This window comes from Lottia gigantea (assembly GCF_000327385.1).
Source record: "Lottia gigantea unplaced genomic scaffold LOTGIsca_18, whole genome shotgun sequence".
Lineage (NCBI taxonomy): Eukaryota > Metazoa > Mollusca > Gastropoda > Lottiidae > Lottia > Lottia gigantea.
This window is the reverse complement of record NW_008708301.1, coordinates 920,015-942,679: the sequence shown is the minus strand read 5'-3', so window position 1 is coordinate 942,679 and position 22,665 is coordinate 920,015. Positions and strand designations below refer to the sequence as shown.

Here is a 22,665-nt window from a genome sequence, read left to right as displayed (position 1 = left end):
GACCGAAAAAAGACGAAAATCACAAGAGTTTCCGGACTATGTTTCGCAAAGAATTTGTCTTCTCATAATTACCTTTTGATTTATACGACTCTGAAAATGGGTAATTTGCATTTTCCGTGTCTTTGGTGGATTAAATAACACAAACTTGGACTTTTTCACCATTAAATTTGATGTTATTATTCTGTACTTGTCATAAGCTTTCTAACAATGTTTTTGTTTTAGATGTCAACCTCAACAGTTGAGAAAAAAATTGATAAAAAATACTATTAATTAAGAGGTTATATATGAGTTTAAAAGATTAAGTAACATGTCAGGTCAACAGTTCATACAGGGTTAATATGAAAATATTGTTGCCGATTCTTGTGTAAATTCTTATTAACTTAGCGGAACAATTCGAACAGAATTAAAATGTGCAAATTCACATCTTTAAAGCAATACATAAATCGATATGTATAAATGAAATTTACCAAAATGTTTAGGCCAGAGTGGATAACCCAAACCTTACTGTATGATATTGTCTATTAAAAGATATTTTTCCAGTCGAAACGTTTCCAAACATTGACAGTCTATTTCCATTCATATATTACGAAATATAAATCCAGATAATGTAAACTAGCTCGGAAACTGACCGATCAGAACAACCCAAGTTGTCTTATTGATCTATAACTTGTTAAGATCATATCGCAAAAAGAAATAGGATCAACAGTGTGTTCATTTTGAAATTTTTTATTCAAGGAAAAGACAGACTTTTACATTGTTTAAGGGGAGAATATATTGAATATGCATTTTGTTACATATATTCCGTTAAGCTAAGGAAGCCGATTGGATTATTACATGAAATAAACCTTCATCTTAGTTTCGTGGGCCCGAAGAACATCCGTGAATGTAAATTTGCATCCAGAATTGAATAAGTCAAGGTTTTCTTGATGTCCAAAATCTCCATTTTGAGGATAACAAGGTTGAAAATTCTTTCCCTCAATAAAATCAGGAAATCCTAAAATTAAAAAGTGCAATGATGTTTCTGCTTGCATTGTCTACATTCCCTTATAAGCCTTTTTGAAAATAAATTGCTAAAAAGGGTCAAAATTGTCGACAAAGGACATAACCATTTCTGGCACAATTCTTGATTCAATGATGGACATAAACTAACCGAGACATCGTGCAAATTTTCAGATATTGAAGCAGTACTCTGTATTTGTGTAATCAACCTCCAAAAACTTGGTTGGTGTTTGTGAGGTGTGAGAGTGTGACCACACGCCTCAAATAAAAAAACTACTTAAATATCTGTGAATTTTCACGATATTCCAGAAATGACTATGTCCTTTTTTGACAATTTATGATAAGAAATCCCATAAGGGAATCTACATTGCAAGCAGAAACACCATTGAACGTTTTGGTTTTTGGATTTTCTTGTTTTATAGGAGCGATTAAATCTTCAAGCACATTTTTCTCAAATTGTCAGTTCTGACTTTGGTCCCACGGTTTATTCCTGAGTAAATCAGAGTAACAATATTTTTTAAATATGTATATATATATATATATACTAGACCCTACTCCTTTTCATCTCGTTAAATATTACTTAATATTACTTAATAATTTTTTACATATTTACGGGTACATTAAGCGTCTGTTGTTTTTAGTTGGATAAAAATGGAAAAGGTACTACTATTATTACAACAGAAGAATTAAAGACAATAACCTATGGAGGATATCTTTCCTACAAGACAATAATTGGTCAAGTAAATGTGACTGATGACGCAACTGGAGCGACGTACATCTCTCCAACTAGTCAAATTTCAGTGACTAGTAATAGAGAAAAATTAAGCTTTGTTCGGAATCCAAAAAACTATAAGCCTATACTAGTTAACAGATTCTATGTAAGTTTAGTTACCGAAATACTTTTAGTTTGGAAATTGTTTGGAAAATGTTTGGAAATTGTAAGAATAAGAAATTAGAATCAGTATCTGATATTTACATTCCAATAAAGAAAAAAATTACTGAAGGCCTGCTAGTATTCTATACAACTTTGCTGGAGGCAAAATCTGAATGTTTAATGCAAGCAGGGAAGAAAATGTCATCAGTCATGATGGCGTCTGAGGCATGCATCGTAGTCAAGTCCAGTGTGTAGCATAAACTTTACAGCGAGACATTGAATGAGATGTTAATAGTAGTCAGAATGATTAGATAGAGGATTCTCTCTGCTACTACCAATATATTTTTGATATATGTAAGCTTAAAATTTAAAACAGCTCTCAGAAAATAATAGACAATATTTTTTTATTTGCTTCTAGATTGAACTTAAGCAGATTGATGGCAAACCAGTTTTGGAACCAGGTAATATTATTGTAAGTGCCAGGGTTAAAATCCTCATACAGGAAGAACCAGCTACAGAACCACCACAACCATCCGAGAACCCGGACAACTCATCCACGCCAACTCCTCCTACTACTCCTCGATGGAGATATGGTCATTATGGCTGGGGCTATGGTCGCTGTGGCTACCCGCCTTGGTATGACCCTAACTGTAAGGATCCACAATATAGATATGGAAATTTACCAGAAAAAAATTTGACTGTACCAGCCAACGGTTTAGTGACGTATGATTTATTGGTGAATGAAACCGATTCTGTGGAGGTTTATCTAAATGTAAGACGATTTCATATACTTTCATTCCCTCAGTCGAGTTTTATCCTATACTATATATTTAGACGATTATATCCCTGAAACGTCTGATTTGGAGAAAAATCAGTTAGCTTGCAGTATACACTATTTTTCAATCGTTTTATATTTATTTTAATAGTGGTCAAGTCAAGGGTTCCCAATCTTCATAGATAGAAAATAATATATGCTACGTGAGTAACATTTGGAAATCTTTAAGCCTATTGTCACTCTCAAAGAAAACTTGGTTAAAGTTTTTGAAGGATTTTGGACGGTGACAAACGATGGGAAAAACTAAGTTAGCAGGATGACTTCCAAAGCTAAAAAGTGAGCACAACTGAAATGATTGAAGAATTGGTTGAAATAGTGGGGGGCAGATCTGTTATATGGAATATAAAATTCCAAAGAAAAAATTTGTAATGCGTTCATAAATAAATCGAGTGGACCTAATAACGATCGGAACCGCAAAACGAAACCTGAGATCAGAAACATTTTGGCGAAACATTGGAAGCAGCTCATGAACTTTTTCTTAGGAAGTATATCAATTATAAGTGAATAAGTATTTCATACAGAAAAGTGGTATCAGGAATCTAGAAGTGTAAAAATATGTTATATATATATATATACCTACGCTGGTATGCATCAGGGTCATAAGGGGAATAATGACCATCCGCCACTCTACAGACAGTATAACTGTCAAAAATATATCAATGCCTATAGATCCGTTGTTAAATAGTTTCCGACTGATAATGAAAATGAAAATAACTCTTCGACATGGTTTCTATGATTTGGCTATCTATACAAGGGAAACGCAAGGGTTGAAACTCTATTAATATTAAAGTGTAATATTGGTGTATACAACTCGAGAAATCGTAGCAAGATTGGTGATATCTTAGCAAAAACCGTTGGGGCAACACGCGACACTCGAATATTCGACAACAATGCCATTTAGCTGAAATTCAAACGTCAAGATGGCGGTTAATAAATAGCTTTAGGGTACTCTGTATATCAATGCCAGGCTTATCTTTTAACACCAATATGGTATACATTTTGCACTTAAAGAAACACAACGTATAATTCAAACTTAAACCTAAAAACAAAACAAAAAAGTAGTAAAGAGTGGATCTCTCCAATAACACTTCTCATGTGATCACAACAAATACTATTGGACGCATGTTTGCTGTATAAAAAGGACAACTTCTAAGATTTTCCACGACAATTCGAACTACTCTGGACATACCAATGGTCGTTGCCACTGCTCCATCGTTTAGAGAGGCGAATAAAGACTGATGAGGTAATTGGAGGCTCAACTGAACGTTCAAGATGGCTGTCGTTAGACCCTCATTTAAGTGGCCATACTAAAAGTATGAGCTGATTTTAATGAGACTGCTCGCGATTTCTTTTCATGTCTTTTCATGACATGACATTCGTTTCCGTTCTGTTTGTTTTTGTTATTCATAGTGTTATTACAACATAATCTTGAATGACTTGATCTACCACTACCAATGCCGGTGTCTTCCCACTTCGCTCCTTCCCATTTCGTCCCTTTCCTTAATTGCCCCTTGCTATTTTGCCCCTTTCACATTTCGCCACCTTCCTTTTTAAATAATACAATTATGCTTGTACTGATTCCGGTCCAATTCGGTACTATGGTTTGGAAATTTAATAAAGAGTAGACTGGAATGGCAAAACTTTCAAACCACAAATATGTTATTGTTTGAGGGCTGCCTACGCCTTTTTCAAGTTTTTCATATATCAATTTAATTGCAATTCTTTTTCTATATTTAACTTACTCTTATACTCTCTTAAACTATTGTAAATGCAATGAAAAATGTCGGCGAAAGGCGAAAAGGAGCAAACTGGGAAATAGGCGAAGTGGGAAAAAAGGGCAAAATGGGAATGGGGCAAAATGAAAAGGGGGCGAAATTGGAAAGGGGCAATTTTGAATAGGGAGGATTTGTGAAAGGGACAAAATGGGAAGTGGCCAAATGGGAGAGGCGATATGGGAATAAATAGTGGCCGAATTGGGAAGGGGCAAAACGGGAAGGGGCGAAATAGTATTATTTGCAACAGCAATCTACCATACTTTAAGTTCGGCTAAAGCAGAAGCTTTGCTTACCAAATAATGTTAAGTGGAAGTCCGACTTCATCAAGTCTGACATTAATCAAAGTCATTATGTCTTTTGCGTATTACCGACATTATAAAAAAACCAAAAACTCACTATCCGAACAGCAAAAAGAAACCTCAGATCCATGATAACATAGATATTACATTGGTAACAGTTAATACTATTCATATCAGGACGTGTAAATGGAAAAATATCATAATGAAAAGTTGTATCTTAACGGTGTATTGAAACAGTTAATGAATATTTGAAAATCGAAGACCAATCTTATGCTACCTTGACATTCAGACTCTCCTTATTAATTGATTTTATAGGTACATTATGTAGAAGATACTGGCGTATATACATCAAGGACTCTAACAACTTTCAGATCCCCGAGCAACACATTCTTGTCTGTATCTCTTAAAACTAACAAACCAGCATCTGGACAAAAAGTTAAGCTCGAACTCAAAGCTACTCGAAAATTTAGTAGAGTTTATTACACAGTAAGTAATAGAGTCCAGGTTAGTAATAAAGAGTGATGTACAATGAGTTATATTCGAACCTGTGACTAATATTCGGATGATTATTTAACAGAAAAAGATTTGAGAAAATTAAATATTAAATTTTACTAAATTAAAACACTAAGAAAATTAAGTTACTGATTGTTAAACAGTTAGCATGACATATAAACAGTGTAGCATGGAAATGTTAATATATAGACATGGAAAGCCAAAAAAACTGTACGACCAAGAGGAATCAAGTAAGTTCTAACAAGATTTTAAGTCACTTATTAGAAATCTGTATCCATGTAATTGTACAATTAACGAATCTTTCTTCCTCACAATAAACCTAGGGATAAACTGTCATTTTGTTTTACAGATTCTGTCTCGAGGAGTGCTGATCACAGAAAATCACCAAGATTTCAGTACACCAAGTAAATCTCAAATTCTCAGCTTTTCCGTAACTAGCGATATGGCACCAAAGCTTAAAATCATAGTATTTATTAGAGTGGAAGATAAAGAAATTGTTGCTGATGCTATCTCATTTAATGTTGAGGGATTTTACAATAACAAGGTTAGAATCGGGTATACAGAATATTCACCTCGTTTTTATCACCTATTGAGCAGTCGTTGTGGACTTGAATTACTACGAGTAGAATTTTTCCATTGTGGTGACAAGCTAGGGTCTGTATTAGCAATTCTTGAAATCAAGCTCAAAAACATGTTGTACATCATTGTAAATTTCTATTATCTTAGGTATCGTTAATGTTCGATTCGGATAAAGTAGAAACTGGATCCATATCAACTCTCAGTGTTAAAGCTTACAGAAATTCTAATGTATATGCTGTAGCTGTTGATAAAAGCACCACTTTACTTGGAGAAGCATCAGATGATTTCAGCCAAGGTGTAAGTCAAACGTAACAAACTAATACATTGTATTATGTTGAACAAATTGAAAAGATTCTTATGATCAAAATATTTGCTGTTTGTCATTGTGCTTGCCCATGGCATACAAAAAATATATTTGCTTGTGAATTCTGCATTCAGTAATGTTTCGAAGACCAAGAAACCAGAAAAAAGTGGAAAAAATAGGATAATTCTTTTGGTCATATTTCTTCAAATAAATAGTAACAAAACTAAACTTGTTTTAATGTCGCTCGCAACATATTCTACTTGGCCAAAGATCTACAAGAGACACAATTTCTCAAGGGTTTATGTAGATGGTATTTCATATAGGACTGTCAAATGTAATGCAAACGTAAAAAATGTATTTTTTGTTATTTTTTAGGTTGAAGGATTCTTAGCAGTTGGTGGTGGGAATTATTATAGAAAGAAGAGGGAAGCTTTCTTTAGAAAAAGGCATGAATCTGAATAACCTCTCGTGCTAAACGATCAGTATGGTGGCCATACGCTTATACAACATCTGGGATCGATGTTGATGATATGTTCAGGGTAGGTTGTATTAAAATTATAAGGACGTTCTAGTTGGGTCTATTATAGCATATCGGATGTTGGATAATTAGCTGATAACAATTTATTGTTGTTGGTTTGGATTTCGGATTTCTTTTTGAGGATGTGATCTTGCCAGAATGTAACTCATAAATAAACTATTAAGCCCTAGCAATCTTTTGACAGAGAAAAGGAGGGAAGGATATTGCTCACATAAATGGATCTGTCGTCATATAATTCTGATTTTCAAATGTAATCTTTGTTTTTTTAATAGAGTATTGGTTTAGATGTAATAACTGATGCTTTGGTCTATAGATACCAAGAGCCAGAGCCATGTTTCCTCTTCCCATCTAGTAAACTCTTATTTTCTCTTTAATTTATCAACACTCATATCAACTGAAAACCACAAATGAATATAATATTGGATTAGGTCATGGGAGGAAATATGATTAGATATCTATAAAAGCCTGGTTTCCGGCATACAAATGGTTCAAAATATTCTGAAGACACTGTACTTAAAAGAACAACTTTAACATCGACCACAGAGAACTCAAAGTCCAATTTATTCTAAAACTGGAATTTACGTTGATTTGTTTAGGACATTTGGACTATGATTTATGTTTATTATTTACCATTTTGTATTAACTGAAAAATCATTTTTGTTTTCTATAGCACCTGCACTACCAACAACCACCGGAACACCTTATGAAGCTACATCAAGTAATTTTGAAGAAGTTCCTGCTAGATTATTCTTTCCAGAAACATGGCTTTGGGACTCCCAAAATGCTGGGTTAGATATTATTTCATTATTTTATTATTTCGTTTTTATTATATCATTTTTAACAAGCCTATACGGTGTTCACTGACAGTGAATTCTTAAAACCTGTCTCGTCTAGAAAAACGTTTTCGGCCTTTGAAATGAACCTCTTCTGTGACACTCGAGACGTTCGAAAGTCCAATATCAAATATGTTTAGTGCAGTATTCTATGAAAGAATCTACACATTTTTGGATGCCTTTACCTCAAGAAGACGTTATACACAAAGAAAGATTGATCATGAGAATCTTAACTTCAGTATTGATCGTAATAGTATGTCTCAGAAGTTTATGTGTGACTATCATATAAGACCCTATAAATACACAATAACACTTTCTAATACCGTAATTCAATATACCAGAAATGATTAAATCAGCACATCACCTTATTTCTTTTATATATTAAAGCACGAGCATATCATTAACGACAAGAGAAGATTGTCCAGAAACCTAAATAACGATTTAAAATCTAATTAAAAAGGGATTGTTAAGAGGTTTTATAAATTTGTTTATGTGTATCAGGCACACTGATAGCATCAATTTTCAATCAGACGTCTGTGGTTCCTGCAATTCCACCGTTTTATGACCTAACTAATCGCGAAGATTTTAATGGAATTCATGGTTTACCTTCAAGTTTTTCCGTTTATACCAGAGAAAAAAATTGAAAAATTGATTCTTATTCTACCTCCACTTTTTTTTTTTTATCTAATGACGATGTTTTAAATCGACATAGAATATAAACAGATAAATTGCAATAGATCGGTTCTGTACGACAATTTCTAATTTATTATTTGTGTATTGCAGCTCTACAGGGATCGCCAACTTCACATTAAAGGTAACAGACACTATCACAACGTGGGTTGCCAGTGCCTTTGCTATCAGTCCTAATCCCTCAATAGGAGTTGGTATGACGTCAGAAATAGCTGAGGTGAATATAACATTCCACATGATTCCATATTCTATAACCCTATTTTACTATGCTTCCTTCAATTTTTAATATATCATGAACACTTAAGGATCTTGGCATAAAGTATCTAATACTTATAATATACTTTCAACTTTTATCACGTAAATTATAGCACCATCTCTTCCATGGCCATATTTGTTTTACATGTATCTACCGTTGATGATACTTCTATCTTACAGCTGACAGCGTTTAGAGAGTTTTTTGTGATGTTAAATCTGCCCTATTCTGTTGTTAGAGGAGAAGAACTGGTTATAAAAGCCAGTGTGTTTAACTATCTGGGCTTTGATACAGAGGTTTGTATATTGGCTTGGCTATGGAAATTATACTTTAACATTGCGTCAAATGAAACCCATTGACCATGGGAATAATATATTATAGTGGATCACGTCAAACCGGCATTCAGTTTCTGAACGAAACTTTAACATTTTTTTTGCGTTGAAAACCAAAGTACCTCTAGTCGGTTTCTGTGAATATATATTTTCAAAATCGTTTCGGAACTGCCGGAGTTCTCTCTTTGCTTTTGATCATAATTGATATATGTCGCTCAAGCTTTTTAACTAAAATTAATCGCAAACTGCACAAGTTTCCACTTGACCTCTTTTTTGTAAAATATATACATGCCAAGTGTTGTAAAGATATTGCAATAATGGATTAGAAATTAGTATTGAGATACATTAAACACGTTGTATGTTTGTGAATTATGTAAGCGGGGTAAGACGTTTTTCATCAATAACATGTTATTTTCAATATTCAATAATCTGTACCAGCTGCAACCATGTCCATTTTTTTAATTCCGTATATTAAATGTCAATGAATACAATTTTGATGCTCTAGAATTAAATTAACTATATAATATTGGTTACTGGAATTACCAACTTTTCTATACTTTCAAGAGATCTCAACTGCTGCACTAACCCTTTCTTGAAAATGGAAATATTATTTATTTTTTCAATTCTAATTTAAAAAACTGGAATATAATTACAAGAAATAATTTTGAAATGAAAACTTGTATTTTCACACGGGTGGAAATTCAAGTTTTTAATTCAAAATTCTAGAGTTTTCATCCGAGTGAAAATACAAGTTTTTAATTCAAAATTATGTTTTCTAATTATATTCCAGTTTTTTTTCATTAAAAATTAAAAAAAATAAATGATGTCGTATACGAACCACCGTAGACATGCAATGTATATAACCTTTAATATGTCTTCAGGCTGAAGTAATGTTAGAGAATCCAAAAGGCTTTGTTATTATTCAAGTTGATGCTGACGGATTTGAAGTCGAGTCCATGGTAACAGAGACAAAAATAATAAACATTAGTCAATTTATTGATTCTTGCGGACGCTTGCGCTGGTTTCTTTATACATATATACCTACATAAAAATACTTATAGCTGTAAGATGTTAATATCCTATTTTTATGGTTAATCATCACTTGAGAACGTCACATGTATGAGTAATGAAACGTTGTGTTCAAATAATAAATAAAAGTCCATATCCAAAAAATTGTTGTTTCTTAATGTGCCGTGATACTTCTAAATGTCTTACAAATATTATATATACCCTCGTTTATTTTAGGTACCTAAAGATGGAGTTGCTACTGCTTATTTTACTGTTAGATTTCTGGAACTTGGATTTATCGATCTACAAGTTTATGCTAGAACTGTTACATTACAAGCTGGTGATAGGATTATAAAGCCAATGCTTGTTGAGGTAACTAATTTTGTGGTCATAGATATTATAACAAGAATACTTGCGCTCGTATTGTGTGAATTTTATGGGAAACACATTGGGTTTGAATTCTTTCTTTAATATAACAATTAGGGTAATATCAGACCACAGTTTAAATTTTATGAATTTGTTTCCTGTCGTAAAAGAATCTGTGCTGACATACGGTTTTAAATTTGTAATGTTATGGTATAAATGACCGACTGAAAGTTTCAGTGAGTCGTTTGTTTTGTCTTCTTTTTTCGCGTGCTTGTACATATATATATATAATTGAATCGCGATGCCGTTTACACGGTATCACGCAATTTGAATGGATAACAGCGATCACGTGAATTCGGTTTATATCTGTGTAAACGGAATGTAAATATAAGCTCCGCCCCTTAACGGACTACTTTTATCATTGAGTTTGACACATCGTCGATATCTTTCCTTCGAACGGCAACAGATCACATGATTACGGCATTTTCCAAAATTCTTCGAATGTGGAGTCTTCAAATATCAACAAAATCATGATTTTTGGACTTATCTGGAACTCGGCTTTCAATAATTGAACTTTGAATGTGGCCGCTCCGTCAACTTTCAAGCAGTAGACAGTAGACTATAAATAGGTGACCTACTTATTGTTGATTGGCTGTTCTCTAGGACGTCTCTATTGTTAGTATCAGTTCAATAACGATATGTTAAAATTTTAGTTATTTTTTTTGTGCCTTAGTTTGTTGCAATTTTAGATAAATATTTAAACACGTATTCGAGTTGTATACGCGGATTTATACAGTGTACACAGGTTTTTCTGTTTATACATCAATAAACTGAAAAAATGTTCAGGTCATTCATTAAATACCACTGTTATTATTTAGACCGTTATTTTCTTAACAATATCTTTAATAGGTTGAAGGAATACCACAAGAATACAATGAAGTAGTGATTGTAGATTTGGTTGAACAGAATTATTTCAATAGAAGCGTAGAAATACGATATCCCAGTAATGTTGTACCAGATTCATAGAAAGTTGTCGTTACTGCTTATGGTAATTTACCTTATCTCACTAATGAATTACATGATTAGTTTAATAATATCTTCATTGAAATATTTATCATTATTACGTTATGAGAATTATTAGAATTTAATTCACAAAAGAGTTATTTTCGTTTGAGCCGCAGATAGCTGAAACAGTCATAATAATCGTTTGCTTGGTGATACAAGCACTAAATTTGGCATAACAGTTCCCCAGGAACTACTCTTTCAGAGAGGGTTGCTATCCAGGTGTTAAAACACAATGACCGCCATTGTTCAATTACCAATTGTCATTATGGACACGAATTCTCAAGATGCACGGAACTTGTTTCCCAAGCTCTCAGTCCTCACAATTGCTCTGCGTTTAACGACTGAAGCGATAGCATTTACAACTTCTTCGGCTGTCAGTATACATCTACGATTTGTCAATGGATTGAAAATTGCATTAAACCATGACCAAAGAACTCCCCAGGCTTCCATTTTTAACACCCCCGGAAGGAATTTCTTTGGTGCAATGACCCTGAGAGACAAACCATTTTACATGCTGAATGAGGGATGCACTTGATTTTGGAATTGCATCATGTCCTTAAAGGGACAGATGCGTCATTTTGGGTGGTTTATTGAGTCTTGAATATATTTAAATAATCTTCACAAGTAAAAGAAAGGTAAGAAAATCGCATGATTCTTTCACAAATATCCCAAACCAGGTATTTCTTTTCCTATACATATTCCCTCTAAGAATCCCAAGGAAAGTAATGCACATTAAGAAAGTAATTTCAAGTCTTCTAATTTTGAAAGCACAATTGCTAAGAATAGAATTGAAAAAAGCTTCTCCAGTATACACAATGAGTTCACACGTTCATTGTACACATGTATGTACCGGTTGAACGCTAAATTTTGTCACGGTTTTATTAGTAACGTTTATTGAAATACTACAGACATTTGATCGGAATCTATAAATAACTGTAAGATGCTTTACAGTTAAATAACTAAAAATTGCTTATTGTTATTTGTAGGAGATCCACTCAGCTCGGCTCTGCAGGATATTAACAAATGGATCAGAAGGCCATCTGGTTGTGGAGAACAGAATATGATTAAGTTTGTACCCAATATCTATATCTGGGCATATCTTCATTGTACTGGGAAATTAACCCCGGCTATACAAACCAAAATAAAACATTTTATAGAAATTGGTATGTTAATCTACTGTATAAACTTTTTTGTATTAACTCTATTGTATTAACACTATTGTATTAACTCTACTGTATTAACTCTTCTGTATTAACTCTACTGTATTAACACTATTGTATTAACTGTATTGTATTAACTGTTTTGTAAAAACTTTACTCCTTTTCTGTATGAGCCCTATTGTGTTCAAGGGCGGAGCCAAAGGAGTGGGGGGGGGGGGGGTGTTATTAACTCTACTGTATTTAACCTACTGTAATAACTTTGCTGTATTAACTCTATACATATTACCACTATACATATTAACTGTATTTACTCTAACAGTATATACCCAAATGTATTAACTCTACTGTATTTACCTCTATTTTATCAACACTACTGTGTTAGCTCTATTGTATAAACTGTATAGTATTAAATCTTCTTTATTGACATTTTTGTACTAGTAGTATATGTCTTTTCAGATATGACGCATTTCACTTCTGCGCATGCGCAGCTTTTTCAATGCGTCATATCCGAAAAGACACAACTGTTAAAATGTATTATAACAGACTCCCCAAACTGTATTATAACAAACTCCTCCAAACTGTATTATAACAGACTCCATATAAATTACCCAAACCACAGACAAGAATCACTAATAATAATACAGTATAAAATAACCGCATTAAAAATGTCTTTAATTTTAAAACACGAACAAAAAAAATTCGAAGGAGACGGTTTCTTCTCTGCGCTAACATCTCTCATCCCCAAAGTGGCCAATTTTGTCTCAAACAACAAATTTCCTCCTTGTATTAAATCTTTCGTATTAAAAATATATGTTGAACAAATATGTCGTTAATAAATGTCCATCCTCCTAAAACGTATTTCGGTGCGGGAGACATTCAAAAGTCATTGGGTTCTCTTCCTGGATTCCGATGGGCAAAATATCCCGGAGAAAAACATCTCCCAGGCCACAATTATACAGGTCCAGGCACGAGATTAGATCTGCGTTTAGACGAAAATGATAATCCCAAACCAGGGGAAGAACCCGTTAATAGAGTTGACGCAGCAGCGCTCAAACACGACATACTGTACAGAAATAAAGACGTAACATTCAGACACCAAGCAGACAAACAAATGATAGACGAACTCGAAAATATTCCCAATCCCACTTTCAAAGAGAAATTACAGAGGGCTCTTATCATAAAACTCTTGAAGGCAAAATTGAAATTGGGTATGGGCATAGCAGACGAGATTCACAAAGAATTTCGAAAAAACAAACATTACCTCAAAGTCAAAGTTTTTGATAAAGATGAAATTTGGTCAGCCAATTTAATCAACATGCCAGTCGAGAGAGGATACAAGTATTGTTTGACGGTGATCGACATATACACGAGATACGCTTGGGTCTTTCCCTTGAAAAACAAATCGGGTCTGACTGTCAAACAAGCATTCGAAACCATAATGAAACAATCCGACAGACAACCCCTAAAGTTGTGGGTTGATAAAGGAAGCGAATTCTACAACAGAAATGTGAAATCTCTGGGGTTTGTAATTTACAGCACGCATAACGAAGGTAAAGCCGTAGTGATAGAAAGATTCAACAGGACTCTTAAAGCAAATTATTCAAGAAATTCACGGAATTGAAATCTCAAAAAATGGCTTAAAATATTACCAGTTGTTGTCGACGAATACCATAACAAAATACATTCGTCTATAGGTGTGACGCCAACGCAAGCATCTAATAACCCGAATATCATAAAGTCCGTCAACACTCGAAACATCTTTGAAAACGAGATTAGCAATTTGAATATTAAACCCAAATTCAAAGTTGGAGATCGAGTTCGTATTTTTAGATATTAATCATTGTTTCAGAAAGGTTACGTCGGCTATTGGACTAACGAGATATTCATCGTTGATAAAGTAAACAACACATCACCTCCCACGTATGAATTGATAGATATGAATTGATAGATCAAGACAAAGAACAAATCATAGGAAGGTTTTATCAAAATGAACTTCAAAAAACTGACTTTTAAAAATGAATCTCGAAAATGAAGATTTAGATGAAAGGTTAAGAAATTAAGATGTCGACAAGCATTTACGCTCTCTTAAATTAAGATTTTTTAAATTTAAATGTAAATTTATCTTCAAAATATTACTGAATGTGTTTTATCAGAATGTTATACAAGTTTTTTCAAACACAAACTACGTATATATTTCGTCAATTGGGTCTTCAGCAATACTTTCCGCCTACTTCGAAAAACACCTAAAAAAAATCAACTTAAAAAATGAATGCATTTCTCTATAAATACGGAAAAGACACGACGACAAATTTTCAACTTGTGAAATGGGCCAAGGAGTTATTGGCATGCGAGATGAAATTGATGACCTGAAATACAAGAAAGGTAAATTTTACGCCATCACAAACATTCACACGTCGGATCAAAAAGGAGTTCATCACTCTGTTTTACAAAAAGATTCTTCGAATAACTTTTATTTCTTTGATTCTTTCGGTCTAGAACCGACAGAAGAGATAACGAAATTAACTAGCAAACCAATCAAATGTTCTACGTTTCAAATTCAAATGCCAGGACAAAAGCTGTGTGGACAGCTGTCGCTTTGGGTTTTATATCGGTTGAGTTTGGGAGAAAAGTTTGAAGAAATTATAATAAATTTAACTCAATAAAAATGGCAAACAAGTTTGGATTAGGGTCTTTACTTCTAGAATCTAAAAATAACGATGCCGTGAACAAGAAATATTTACTGGATCAAATAAACGCAATTCAAGTAGATAAGGACCATGTTGAAAATAGAATAAATGACGTGAAAAGATTCATCAGACGAAATATTAAAAATCTTGTGGACGAACCCAAACTACAACAAGAGTTAACGAGTTTGAAACGTCTAATTCAAGTGGATAAAACAAGTCAGTTGCAAAATTTAATATCTAAATTAGACGATAAGATTACGAAGGTAAAAATAGACGTCCAACGTTTAATAGACAACCCAAATGTAAACGAGGATAGATTGAAACGAAAACTAACCGCTTTGGAAAGAAAACTTGGTGAATTGCTAGCAGAACTAGACAAGACCGCGGACAAAACCGAGTTAAAAAATTCGATATCCAATTTGAACGAAAAGATCGCGAAGCAAAAATCAGATGTTCAAGATATAATTAACACACTTCCCATTGACAAAGATACGTTGAAACAACAATTGACTGCTTTGGATACTAAAATCACGGACGAATTAGAAAAAGAAGTGGGTGTGATTAAAAACTTTCTTCAAAATAAATTTCGAGATGATATGAAAAATTATATTAAAGAACAGGTCAATCTTTTAGTATCTAGAATTCATGACGATTTTTTGAGACAAGAGAGAAAGTTGAGCAAATTAGAAGCTATTGTCACGGACAAATCGTATTATTTCAATCTTCCATTCGAAAGTGACACTGTCTTCGATAGAAAAGACCAAATTTATAAATCAAACAAATACGGATTCAAAGCAGAAATAAAAGTGGGTTCTCTCGCATACGGAGAACCTAAAAACGTATTCGATATCGGCGAAACGCAAGAGTTTTCTTTTCGAGGTAATTGTCTGATTCAAATAGAGTTTCCCGTGAAGGTTAAAGTCAATAAAGTAGTCTTCAAACAAACCGGTAAGGGCGTTAAACATATTTCATTATTCAATGATGGTAATTTGGAAGAGAATATACGTTTGATTGATAAAAGGGATCAGGAAATTGAAACGAAAATGGTAAATATGTAGACACCTTTAAAATGGAAGTAGAAAATGATAAGGATATCATTGGAATCAAAGATTTGGATATGATACTGGAGACGGAAAATCCACAATTAACAAACATTGTCAAAATTCCATTTATAATACCCGTATACGTACCCGGACCAATAGAATCGAGCAGTCACGAGTTTTTACGAACAACAGACTTTGAATACGTAAAACTGTATTTTGTTTTAGGTGGAAAATACACCTCGATCGATGTTCATAAAAGTTCCGACTTCATCCTTAAAGGTGGTGGTTTTATTTCTAGAGCCAAGATAAACATCGAAAAAGAAAAAAGAAAATATTCCTATCATCTTAAAGAGGACCATACGAAAAAAGAAATGTCGTTAGTACGCGTAAATGTTTTTACTTTTAGTACCCGAAAATTTAATAATAAGGCCAAACAACAATGTTCTATACGATATTCCGTGGTTCCATTTATCGGAAATTCACTTAATTTAACGACTTAAAAAATGGAACTCGAAAGCAGACAACAATACATGATAGACAAACAAGAAGAGTTGAAAATAAAGTTGAGACAGTGCAATTCATGCAGGAAAACATGGAGTAGAATCGATTCTTTTTTCAAAACAGTGAGCACAGTTCTAACGGTAGGAGTAACGGTGGCAACGGCCGTGACAGGTGGATTAATGCTTCCGGTCATCGTCCCAACCGTATTGGCTGCATTAACAGCCGTTCAAACGACTTCTTGCGGTCTCATCACTTTAGGTTTCACAAGTAAAAAGAAAGCTCATTATAAAAAGAAAACGGAAATCTTGAATATGTATCTTAATCAATTGTACATCTTTTTCGAAAGATCGAGAGAAGACAAGAACATAACAGTTGAAGAATTACAAGAATTCAATGAAATTTTGGACAAATTCCATACAGAAATATCAGCGGTCAAAATAAAGAAATTATCAAAAATATACACTTAAAAAAATATGAATAAAATCGAACTTGATGAAACACTGATAGAAAACGCCCTTTTTTCCGATGTTATCAAGGCTATCTCTGATAAATTTAAAACATTCAAAGGACAAATTAAAATAGATGGAGAGATAGTCGAGGAAGGGAATCACAGACAATACATGTCACTCCTCGGTTTCAATGCCAAAACCTTTCACAATATCTTTTCAAATATGGACAAAAAATCCGATGCTTCCGATTGGTATTTTACAGGAAAAATAATTTTAATGAAAGACAATTTCCAAGAAATAAAAAGGTCGAGAGTTGGCAGAGGAGGAACTGATCTGCTTAAAAAGATCAATGAATACGAAGGCGAAAATTGTTACATACCTACAGATGGTCACTGTTTTATCAAATGCGTCAATCGTGTTTTAAACGAAGACTACACGAGAGAATTTCAAGAATACATCAACGGGTTTTCAAAAGCAAATAGAAAAGGAGTGATGACTTGTGCTAGAATGAATGAATTCAACAAGAAATTCAACACTTCGTTTCAAATTTATAATCCCAAAAACAGACATTTTCACCCCAGAGACGTTCACGATGAATTAGATTGGGTTTTTTACTTACACAACTCGCATTTCTGTTTGATTAGAAGAAGCCAAAAAAGTTTGGGTATTCAAGAAATAGAAGACAATTACGAACAGGTGTGGAAAACGTGTAGAGACGATAACGCAGTAACACAGGTTTCACCCCTCAAACTAAACGTGCTTTAGAGTATGAGTGATGATGCGTTATTCGCTTGGGATTGCGAAACGTATTCTGAAAAAGACACGCGAAGAGCAATTCCTTATGCCTGCACTTTAATTAATTTAGAAAAACTAAGGAAAATGTTAAACAGAATAAATAATCTCTTTCCAGATTTAAAGCCGCCAGATCCCATTCCAGAAGAATTTTATGATAAACTAATGAATGTAGTAGAAATATTTGTAGGTACAGATTGCATCGATCAAATGTTGAAATATTTAGGTCAATATGATAGAAAGAGATTAATATTAATTTCTCATAACGGCAGTGGATTCGACAACTGGATCGTGCTTAAAAATGCAAAAAAAACTAACGCATTGCCCTTTAAAAACACCCAGAGGAATTCTATCTTTTCCTTTATCTAATCCATACACGGATGAAGATTTACAGAAAAAATGGAAAAGACAAAAAGAAAGGGTAATTATTTACAACATATTAATTTCACGTGTTCCTATCAACACGAATCCTCTAGTTTGGCAGCATGGGGAAATTCTTCCAATCTTCCCGCGAATTTGAGAAAGATTGCCGACGTAGATATCCTAAATACACGCGAGACAACTGGGAGGAATTGAGACACGAATGGGAACCTTACGCTAAGAGAGACACTTTCTGTTTGGGTGCTTGTTTGATAAAATACAACCAAGTCACGAAAGAAGTTGTAAACCAAAATATGTCCAATAATCTAACGGCTCCATCTTTATCTTTAAAGGGTTGGTATTATTTATATCATTACGATAAAGAAATGGTGGAAGAAGAATGGTATGAAACTACTAGAATGGTTGCGAAACATACCGAAAAAGAAAATATAGAAAAAGTTTATTCGCACACTAATCCTTTTATAAGAAATTTTATCAGACGATCTATTAAAGGAGGAAGAGTTTCGGCAAATAGAAAATCATTTGAAACGAACAAAATGGATGAAATTTGTAACGTATTAAAGGAATATATTTCACAAAGTGAATAGTAATAACATAATTGATTTATTCAAAGAATACAGCGCAAGCACAAAAGACAAAACGGAAGTTCTTTCGAGACTTAAAAAAATAGAATGTACTAAACTAATGGCATTTGATGCTAACGGTTTATACGCTTCCGCCATGTCGGATTTAGACAGTGAATATCCGAGAGCCGAAAGTGGAAGACCGTTTCTACCACTAGAAGAAAAAGAATTTGTAAAACTCTTCAATAAACAAAAATTCAGACCTAGAACAGCTATTTTAACAGTGTGGTTTGACTATCCCAAAAACACGTTCTTCCAACCGATATCAGCTAAAGATAAAATCACTTTCACGAATAAAGAAGGTAAAAAGGAAACGGGTAACAAAATCAGGTTCAGAAATGGTTTCTGTCACGACGTTTTAACATCGGTCGATATTCAAGAAATAGTGAAAGCCGGTGGACGAATTATTAGAATATTAGATGGTATAGTTTACGAAGAAAATTTTAAAACTCCACCCTATAGAGATTATATTTTAATTTTGAGAGATTTAAGAAATAAATATAAACGAGAAGGTAATATCGTGGGTAGTAATTGCATGAAATTATTAGGTAATTCCTTGTATGGTAAATCAATTCAGAAAGACATATTCACAACTAGACATTTATGGAATGAAGCAACTTTACAGGCCAACTTTGATTCACGCGTTAAAACCTATGAGAAAATTAATGATACTCAATATATTGTTGAAACAGAAATTGAAGAAAAAGAGATTACTATCGAAGACAGTAAATCTACACGACTAACACCTAGTCATTTGGGGTCATTCGTTTTATCTCACAGTAAAAAAATAATGAACAATTTCATTCACGTCATAAATGGATTTTATAAACCCGAAATATACTATACCGACACCGATAGTTTGTACATTTCATCCAAAAATTGGAAAAAACTAAACAGAGCTGGTTTGGTCTCCGAAAAAGACTATTGCAAAGGTAAAAACGATTACGGTGACGGTGGAATTATATTTGGTTTATATTTAGCACCAAAAGTCAAATACAACATCGTTCTAACTTCTGATGGTGTTTTAAAAGAAAAGAAAACGTTTAAAGGTTATTCTAATGATAAGATAAGTGTAGAAGATTACGTTCAGTTAGCAAGCGGACATGATGTGTCGAACGAATTTAATAAACCATGGGAAAAAAGTTTCACCAATGGGGTAGTTATTCCAAATGATAAACAAACTAAAGTTTTTAGAAGTTATTTGAATAATGTTAAAAGAAAACCACCAAACAGTGAAGGAATTATGTATCCTTACAACGACAAAGATGAGTATAGTTTTGACGAAAACTATGAATTTGATGATTTCGATTATCTTTCTAATCAAGAAGAGAATGAAGATTGTTTTAAATGAAGTTGAATGACAATTTCTTCGTTGCCAAAGTCTATGAACCTGTTTTTACCGTCTTTGATTTCCAGATTTATATCTTTGATCATGAAAGAATTGACTGGTAAATAGGTCGTTTGAAACGGTTTCTCTATAATTCTGTATCCGATCGGCACCGTAAAAGTCGGTATGCTGTATATGATTTGGCGTTTGTGCTTGTTGAAAAATCCACCGTTGATCAAATTACAGTGAATGTTGATCACGTCGATGTCGTTCTCGATGTTGACCTTGTGCGGCGCCAATGTCGATTGCGCGTATATTCGTTTATCGAACCCTAGTAACGCATTCAACGAATTTTCTACGTTGAAATCGACTTGACTGTTATTCCTCAAGATCAGTTTTATTTTGTTCAGATTCAGATTACCTTCGAATTCGATATTGTTTTTGCCGTTCACGCTTCCTGCGTATTCGGATAGGTATTCGTTGATGGCTACGTAGCTCCCCGGTAGTAAGCTTATGGTTTCGAACGTAACTCCGTTATCCGTCGATATTTTTAGTTGATTGTTTTTTTCGTTGATGTTTCTAATGGAATTGTAAACGGAGAAATACTTTAATCCCAGTTCGTACTGTTTATTGCGATCGAGTTCATACTCGTAGTCTAGAGACAATTTGATGTCTGGTTTATTCGGGGTGATAACGAATAATTGTTCTTTATTTACGTTTATATAGTCTTTTTTAGTGATGATTTCTTTCTCCAAAAGTCGTTTTAATATGGCATTGACTTCGTTGTATTGTCTGTCCGATCGATGACCTTCCTTCATGGCCGCTAATATTATTTCTAATCTATTAAGCAATTCTATATTGTCGTCGGATAAAAATGTTATACCTTGCCCAGATGCCACCATATCATCGAATTCGTCTATTTCTTGTATGATTGGTGGATAATTCGTCTGATTTCTCTTCATCAGGAATAACTTTATTTAAATATGTTTCAACTGATTTCAATCTTCTTGTTTCGGGTCCTGATTTTCTGATCGCATGTAGAAATTTTGAGTATGCTACTAAATCCTTGTAATCGGCAATTTCAATGTCCTCGCCATTCATTAAATCTATTAACCCTCTCGTTAATGTAAATATAAAGTCTTTTGTGTCGATTTTGAATAAAAGGGAATTTGGACTAAATATTATTCTAAATCCATTAAACAATAAACCTTGATTATCAACGATTGGTGAAATGCTCTTTGGTAAGTCTGGGTCAGGGTTTGAAAAAAGACGTTTTATATCATCTAATGTCTTAATACCACCATATTCAATCGGTTTGGGTTCTATATGAGGTGTGGGTTCTATAACGAGTCTCTTTTTAATATCTTCTTGACTTTTTAATATGGGTTGGAATAGAGTCTGTAGATTTTCCGTTAATCCGAATTGTTGTAATCTGTTATTTTCAACTTGGGTCTTTATTTTATTCTTAGCTTTGATATATTCTCTATTTCTTTTTAAAAAATTATTCCAATCCGTCATTTTTAAAAAAATAAAATTAACATATATTGATCATAACTCTTTCTCCCACAGGTTTTCTAGTATTTACAAATACATATCCATGTTCATCTGGGTTTCTCCATTGAGCTTTACAAACCTTTTTAAATGTATCTCTGTCCATTCCGTGATTTATAGACTGAATGATTTGAGATAAATCTTTATCGTTTAATTCAAATAATAAAAAACAATTTGCATTTTTTCTAATGAACATAGAATCCATCCCGTAAAAAGATTGGAATTGGTATATGCAGTGACAGTTGTGATGTCTTCCTTTGGTGAAGAATTCTTGTTGAACAGTTTTCTTTGCGCTACGCAGTTGTCAAAGACAATCAAGTTCTTTCGGTGGTTGTCGATTTTAGTCAAGTCTAAATCGTTGACGTTTTTAGTAAGAAACACTTTGACGTCGGTTGGTTTCAGAGAAGGATTCTTTTCTTTGATAAAGCCGTCTAAAATGTCTTTTATTTCCGCGTTCTCTTGCAAGTCTTCGTTGCTTTCGTAGTAGTGAAAAATGTCTTGAACTTCTTCTTTCGAGATGTATTCCAAAGCTTTGAGGAATTGATAATACGATTGCTCTGGTGTTGTTGTGTAGATATACAGAGAATCGAAATCTAAAAGGTTTGGTGTTGTCAACATGTTAAAAGTGAGATGAGTTTTCCCAGAACCGGAACTACCGCATATACACATGAGCATTGGGTTATTAGGAAATATTTCTGAATGATTAAATTTTTTGCCCATTTTTATTTATTACATTTTCGTACCAAAAATCACCCCGTTGCCTTTATACTTTGAAAGGAAGATTCCCTCGCCCGAACGTATGTTTTTAAAAAATACGGCGTCGCCCTTGTGTTTGACCTTCATTTCTCCGGTGTCGATTTTATCTATTAATTTGCTTAATCCCTCTTT

At 33.5% G+C, this 22,665-nt stretch overlaps 5 protein-coding genes across 5 annotated transcripts in view; 4 read left to right on the top strand and 1 right to left on the bottom strand.

Moving 5' to 3' along the window:
* Positions 1 to 1,650: 1,650 nt before the first annotated feature.
* LOTGIDRAFT_158728 (hypothetical protein) lies at positions 1,651 to 6,640 on the top strand (the record flags this gene model as incomplete). The annotated part of the gene is made up of 6 exons (XM_009052170.1): positions 1,651 to 1,659; positions 2,292 to 2,645; positions 5,098 to 5,268; positions 5,645 to 5,839; positions 6,022 to 6,171; positions 6,554 to 6,640. 6 exons carry the CDS (start codon positions 1,651 to 1,653, stop codon positions 6,638 to 6,640), a joined length of 966 nt encoding a protein of 321 aa, XP_009050418.1.
* An 817-nt stretch (positions 6,641 to 7,457) lies between these two features.
* Positions 7,458 to 8,773, top strand: LOTGIDRAFT_87736 (hypothetical protein; the record flags this gene model as incomplete). The annotated part of the gene is made up of 3 exons (XM_009052089.1): positions 7,458 to 7,504; positions 8,333 to 8,456; positions 8,675 to 8,773. Coding segments are annotated over 3 exons (270 nt in total), but the record flags the coding sequence as incomplete, so codon positions are not given.
* Positions 8,774 to 15,088: 6,315 nt separating this feature from the next.
* On the top strand, positions 15,089 to 16,653 carry LOTGIDRAFT_158726 (hypothetical protein; the record flags this gene model as incomplete). Its single annotated transcript, XM_009052169.1, has 2 exons — positions 15,089 to 15,989; positions 16,379 to 16,653. 2 exons carry the CDS (start codon positions 15,089 to 15,091, stop codon positions 16,651 to 16,653), a joined length of 1,176 nt encoding a protein of 391 aa, XP_009050417.1.
* A 1,727-nt stretch (positions 16,654 to 18,380) lies between these two features.
* On the top strand, positions 18,381 to 20,250 carry LOTGIDRAFT_158725 (hypothetical protein; the record flags this gene model as incomplete). Its single annotated transcript, XM_009052168.1, has 2 exons — positions 18,381 to 18,855; positions 18,890 to 20,250. 2 exons carry the CDS (start codon positions 18,381 to 18,383, stop codon positions 20,248 to 20,250), a joined length of 1,836 nt encoding a protein of 611 aa, XP_009050416.1.
* Positions 20,251 to 21,760: 1,510 nt separating this feature from the next.
* Positions 21,761 to 22,665, bottom strand: part of LOTGIDRAFT_158724 (hypothetical protein) — a gene marked incomplete at both ends in the record, with an annotated part of 2,337 nt that continues 1,432 nt past the window's right edge. Inside the window, one exon of the mRNA XM_009052167.1 lies at positions 21,761 to 21,898. Within this exon, the coding sequence (XP_009050415.1) occupies positions 21,761 to 21,898 (138 nt within the window). The remainder of the gene's footprint in view (positions 21,899 to 22,665) is intronic.